Source organism: Rhagoletis pomonella, unplaced genomic scaffold (genome assembly GCF_013731165.1).
Source record: "Rhagoletis pomonella isolate Grant_MI unplaced genomic scaffold, Rhpom_1.0 Rhpom_scaffold_00010, whole genome shotgun sequence".
NCBI classification, from domain to species: Eukaryota; Metazoa; Arthropoda; class Insecta; order Diptera; family Tephritidae; genus Rhagoletis; species Rhagoletis pomonella.
In genome coordinates, this window is record NW_023458564.1 from 6,092,102 (window position 1) to 6,098,308 (window position 6,207).

At 38.5% G+C, this 6,207-nt stretch overlaps 1 protein-coding gene across 1 annotated transcript; it reads right to left on the reverse strand.

The window, feature by feature from the left end:
* Nucleotides 1-33: 33 nt before the first annotated feature.
* On the reverse strand, nucleotides 34-4,853 carry LOC118745962 (transcription initiation factor TFIID subunit 2-like). Its single transcript, XM_036479646.1, has 10 exons — nucleotides 4,700-4,853; nucleotides 4,501-4,555; nucleotides 4,200-4,363; nucleotides 2,982-4,131; nucleotides 2,339-2,787; nucleotides 1,852-2,264; nucleotides 1,459-1,669; nucleotides 1,008-1,403; nucleotides 330-915; nucleotides 34-257 (listed from the first exon to the last, which is right to left on the reverse strand). The coding sequence occupies exons 1-10, from the start codon at nucleotides 4,753-4,755 to the stop codon at nucleotides 45-47; spliced, it is 3,693 nt and encodes a 1,230-aa protein (XP_036335539.1). The 5' UTR covers nucleotides 4,756-4,853; the 3' UTR covers nucleotides 34-44.
* Nucleotides 4,854-6,207: the final 1,354 nt, after the last annotated feature.

Genomic DNA, 6,207 nt, shown 5'->3' on the forward strand with positions numbered 1-6,207 from the left:
TAAAAGTAAATTGTATAAAAAATAATTATTATATTGTAGTGTGTTTATGTAAAATTTAGCGTTGGTGGATTGCTATTGGAATTGCTACTATCTGCTGAACTGAGAGTTTCAGGAGTAGCTTCTTTAGCTTGAATGCGCGATATGTTGGGATCTTTTTTATCCTTGCGCTCACGTTCCCTGTCACGCTCCTTCTCTTTGTTGTGCTTGTGCTTATGCTTGTGTTTGTGCTTCTTTTTGTCTTTCTTTTTCTTTTTTTGCTACAGACACGAAAAAAATTTAAAGAAATCAAAAGTGCAAACACAGTCGTATGAATTAATGCCATCGCATACCTTTGATGAGATTTCCGCCTTATGTCTGCTTTCGGCATCGGTTTTACTTGCCTCAAAACTGCTATCTGCTTTTGTTATAGTCGTCTCGCCAATATCGATAATTGTTACAGAATTGTCATCCTCTTCGAAGATTTCACTCTTCAAACGTTTCGGCTCAGGTGAGTGCACAGATGTATCAGCTTCTTGCTCAACATTAACTTTTATTTCATTTTCGTATGACTCCACTTTAATTGCATTATCCTCAACCAGAGTTACTTCTTCGCTTGTTTCCAGTTTGATAATTTCATTGCCTACTTCAAACGACTCGGTAGCTGTGCGTTTCAGTGATGTTATAGTGGTCTTCTCTTCGACAATATCAACCACTTCGTCTTTCTCTTCTTTTATTGGAGGCGGCGTTACAGTTACTTCATTAATAGAGCCAGTGCTGATTGGAGTGTTGGTTTTCTTGGTACCTTCTTTAATGATTTCTTTGTACATGTTGCTGACATCGGCCGATTGTAAGCACAAGGGACGTTTTGTGCCATACAGCGCATGATATAAATCCACCATATCACAACGTAATTTCGTATCGAACGCTAGTTTGTTGCTGCAAGTAAAGGAGTGATATTTGATATTTAAATAAATTGTATATACACATGTACTAAATATGTAAGAATAAAAAATCATATTAACACTTACTTCATATTTGACCACAATCGCTCCACCAACTCTGACCGATCTAAGCGGCTACTACGTGACTCACGCGTAAATGGTGGATTGTCGATTAGTAATTGTGCAAGCGCATGCCGTGCAGCTGGGTCGGGATCTGTTTCAAGCAGTGTAATCAAATGATCTAAATCTTCCCAACGACCATCAACTTTTACGAAATCCACTAAACACTCCATAGCCGCTATACGTAAGTCAAGATATTGGCCATAAGCAGCATAGCAGCGATAGATTTTCGGCAGCGAAGGCAAGTGGCCACATTTTTGTAGTTTTCGTATCACTTTAAGGCAAGAAACAGATACCATATATTTGTATGAAGGTAAGTTCTTTTCCATATTGAGTAGACGAGTGACCTCTTCAAGTACGAGTCTATAAATATTTACGGAATTTTCCAAAATAATTTTATAAATATTAGTTTTTATACTTGGCATCTGCGGAAAGACTATCCGAGGTAATTGGTGTGCCACGTAGAGCAACGGAAACAACAGGTGTTATGGAATTTCCTAAGGCATCAACTAAAGCAGCGCGATAGTAAACATCTGAGTAGTGATTACGCGTGTTATCATTGTATTTAAAGAGATCCAGGAGAAAGCGTATGACTTCGGGTGGACAAATACCATGCGAAGTGCGTAGGCCTAAACAAGAAAGTAAAAAATTTGGGTGAAAGAGATTGTTTGCTGCATATTTTAATTAGAAACAAAAATAAGTCCCAAATCGTCGCCGCCATTTAAAAAAAAAAATATATACGCATGCTGCGGAGGTCCGACTTAAATCCTTGGCCCATTATCTACATTTAAAATCTATCCTAAATACTCACCGGCCATTGCGACAGGTATAACTTTTTGCAAAAAGTATAACTGAAAATTGGCAAAATTATTCTGTTTAATTATATGGGGTGCACTAAATGAGCCAAAAAATTTCCTGAAGATATTCAACATTGCCGGTGGGCCACTCCATTGTGTCACCATTTGATTGGCCACTTTCGTAAGGCAATGTGCTGCCTCACAGCGCACTTTATAAAAACAACGTTCATTCTCAATTGTATCCGTTAGTGCAGAACGCGTTGCGTTTGTTGGATATTTCTCTAAGGCTTTTATAGCCTCAAACTGTGCCGTCACATCACGCTCATGGCGCAACTGATATTGCCACTGAAAATCGGGTTGTTCTATGTTTAGGTCGCGTATTAAAATCATCTCTGGATCTAGACGAATCCAAAGTACAGGTGAATCACTGTCAAATTAAAAATGCAATTTAGTAATTCCCCTTCTAAGTAGGTAAAAAAACTTTGGAAACCATATACTTACTCCATTGCAGAGAGATCCATATCGACTTCTTCTCCCGTACATAGTGGAATTTTTTTCTTTTTATTACGTCGGCTCTTCGAGTGACAAGTAATATCTGCCTTCACTACAGTATTTTCAATCTGTAGCATGTGTTTGAATGTGCCGTCCAGTTCTTGCAGTTGTACCAGTAAGGGTCCATTATATTTACGGACGCCTCGTTGATTTACAAAATCTTGTCTTATCTCTAGTTCAATTGTGTTACGTTTGCGATTGAACACCGAAGTAAAAGAGAATTTCGCATGCCCACCAGTACGCACCCACTGATCCATGAAAACAGACATATCCTTGCCAGTTACAGTGAAAATAGCTTTGATAAAGATATTGGTGGAAATAAGCAAGTGATGCCATAAACCGGAGCCAATTTTTGTCACCGCTGCATTAGTAGCCAGCACCAGTTGTTTATTAAAAACCTGGGAGGAAAACGTATTTTAAGAAACATACATATACATATATATATGCATATGAATGCATGTATATTATTTGAATTCCTGCGAATGCAAGTTGATTGTTTAGATTTTACGATCGTATGAGGCAACATTGAACGTTGAAACGGCTTTTTTGCCATTATTGGAAATTATAAAACAAAAAGAAACAGAAAACTCACTTGTATAAGCAACTCTTGTCCGATGCGGTGTTCCAACATTCGTATAACCAAATGAGCCTTACGCCTCATTGCTTCGACATATTTAGGCGAAACCGTATGTAAACTTTTGATAGGAAAATAATGCACGATTTCTGTTTGCTTGCTAGTCGCACTTGCAGGATTCGTACTTGACACTGGTAGTGGAGCCGGTGGCTGACTACAATCAAGTATAATTCCACCATACTGTTCTTCATAGCGCACTACACGCGCCAATTCCGATTGAACCCATTCCCGATACTCATTGTTTCCAAAACACTTTCGTGAATACAGGCCACACAAATATTCAGCAATGCCTTTAGCCAACCAAGTATCAGACCAATGATGTGATGTAATGAAACAACCAAAAAACTGTTCTGCTATGGCACGCGACATCAATGTACGCGTTATATAAGTTTGATCGATGACAGCAATGGAATGCATGAGATGCACAGAAGCTATGCTCAACGTGGCATAAGCGCTGATATCTGTATCAAGCTCGTCTACAAAAACTTGTTTGTAGCAGGAGAAAGGATAACGCGTGGATAGCGTTTCTTCAAAAAACTCAAATGCTTCGTGCAAGTAGCGCACTGTATTTTTCAAAAGTGGTAAAAGCTGTGGTAGACAAAAATGTGTGACCTCATGCATGTGTGGATCGACGTAGATCTCAAAGGGGCCAACAGCAAGTGCGATATTTGGAGCACATACAGGTGTTGTTAGCGAATAGTGAAATGTTTTACGCCTCAAATCTGGTGTCATAACAACTTCGATTAATTCACCGCAAGACACAGCAGTTAAGTGTTTGTCCACAGTAAATTCGAGTTTCCAAGTGCAAGGATCTGCAAAACTATCGACACAAGGAAACCACAAACGTGTCGAATTCTCATATGCATACGTGAACATATGTGCACTATTGGGCAGCATTTCATCCTCACTCGTTGGTGGTATGACGAAATGTATGCCTCCTTGAGGGTCCTCCATCGAGAATTCTATTCCTATTCGCAAACCGCGGCCTTCTTGGATCATGTGATAACCCTCTGGTGGAATTTGTATCAACAATTCGCCGGAGTTAACGTCTGGGTCTGTTTTCTGCGCGGCTGCTAAGTGATTTTTGGAATACACATCCAGTGAGCGTCTTAAAAAAAAAACAAAAAAGGATTTATTGAAAATTAATGTTAGGGTGGCTTAATACGATGATCCTACACTTTTGTATCTCCCTGACAGATATCCAAGAAGGGATCGAAGTAGAAAAACTCCGCCTCGCACACATCATTCAAAAGTATTCGATAAATGCGGCACTGCTTGGCATTCAACCTTATCAACCGCAAATTTTCTTTTGTAGGCACAATCGTTAACTCCACAGCACCCTGGAAAATAAGAAATAATCACAGTTCAAAACTATAGCGGATTACATATGAATTTGGCATTTCAGGGCTTTGTTGCACTGAAGCCCTCTATACGCTGGACGAATGCAAGAACAACAAAAACTTTACAAGCTACTCACTATTATGCTCTTCCGTTCGAAACTGATGCCCGTCAAGCTCACAATTTGATGCGCCGTGCATATATGAAAATAGAATAGTTAAAAACATTGTTAAATTAATGTTATTTATTTTTGTATTCCAGCACGCCGGCACCGGTCCACCGGCGTGTCTTCCACTCTGCTCAAGTTTCGATTACACCTGCATTGGATGAATACTTATAATTTAAATGGCCGTGCGGGTACATCTTTAGATTCTTGCTTTGGTTCACTATCCATTTTAACAATATTTTGATGGATTTTTTTAGGATTTTGGCATTTTACCCAACTGCAAAATTTTTACGCAAACTTGTTTATTTTGTTTTCTGTTTTATGGCAGGACAACTGCCAAAATGTCAGCTGTTTAAAGTGGTGGCGTGTAATAAGTTTACGCCACATTACAGTGTGGTCCGGAATTATAAGTACACAGTTTGCAGTATAGCTTAGGCGTTCTGCACACTGGTCGTTTGATGACAGTTGCTTTATCGTTACAATCATGATTCAGTGATAACATGATGATTACACTTCCGCACACTCGGTCGTGATAATTCAATTCACTCGACTCCTAAATATTCGCTTACAGCAGGTAGCTTATATTTTTTGGTTGAAATTTTTACAACTGCAAGTTTACAACTACGAACTGTGCTGCAATAATTCCAGGCATAATTTTTCAATAATTTCCTTTGGTGTTTTCCTGAGGTTTTTTTTGTTTTGCTTGCATGGAGAGGCTTTGAGCAATTTCGAGTATTTGATAGTTAAAACACTCAACTTTATTTAATTTTAATGCATTTATTCACAGGAAAAAAAAACTCCGGACTAAATCCTGTAACCAGCGTTGCCGCTTTGGTAATTTTTTACCAAAACTGGTAATTTTTTTCTTTTTAGGAGGAGTTTGGTAATTTGGTAATTTTTTTCTCAATTTGGTAATTTTTGTAACGTAAGTCTTTTCTTTTAAGTTTTTAATACTAACTTATTACATATAAAAATTTATAACTTTGAACCTTCTGACAATTGCACAAAACAAAAAAATTTGCTTATGTACTTACATATGTATGTATCTATACCTTAAGGGCCGTTTGCACCATGTCTAGTTAATTCTAACTCCCAGTTAAACATCTTTATTGACGTTATCGACACTCATCATATAACATGTGATCGATAAAGCAGTTAACGTGCTTAACTGAAGGATGTACCTCCAGTTAGCGTTAACTAGACACGGTGCAAACGGCCCTTAGAGAGCCAAACATTGAAAGGGCTCTTTAGGGCCGTTTGCACCATGTCTAGTTAATTCTTACTCCCAGTTAAACATCTTTATCGACGTTTTCGACACCCATCATATAACATGTGATCGATAAAGCAGTCGATGTGCTTAACTGAAGGATGTACCTCCAGTTAGCGTTAACTAGACATGGTGCAAACCGCCCTTAATGTAACAATTTGCCTTGATAACTCAGAACTTTTAGTATGAGTTTGCAATATAGCAGGAAACCACCCATTTTTCCCAATATGGCGGCTCGATCACAGCCCCTACAGTTCCACAAATCTGGATTTTGGATCATTTTTACCTGCCGGAACCAATGGTGAAAGAAAATAATTTCACGGGACTAATTAAAAGTTTGCGATTAGTACGTAAACCCGAGTCAGTTGACACGATCTGTCTTACCAAAGCGCCATGTAAATGAAAACTCAACA

Excerpts from the sequence above, each read along its gene's own strand:
- LOC118745962 (XM_036479646.1), bottom strand. The coding sequence starts at position 4,755 with ATGGATAGTGAACCAAAGCAAGAATCTAAAGATGTACCCGCACGGCCA. Across the intron at positions 2,265-2,338 it reads ATGGATCTCTCTGCAATGGA|TGATTCACCTGTACTTTGGA; the intron begins GTAAGTATATGG and ends TTAATTTGACAG. Across the intron at positions 916-1,007 it reads CGATTGTGGTCAAATATGAA|CAACAAACTAGCGTTCGATA; the intron begins GTAAGTGTTAAT and ends CTTTACTTGCAG.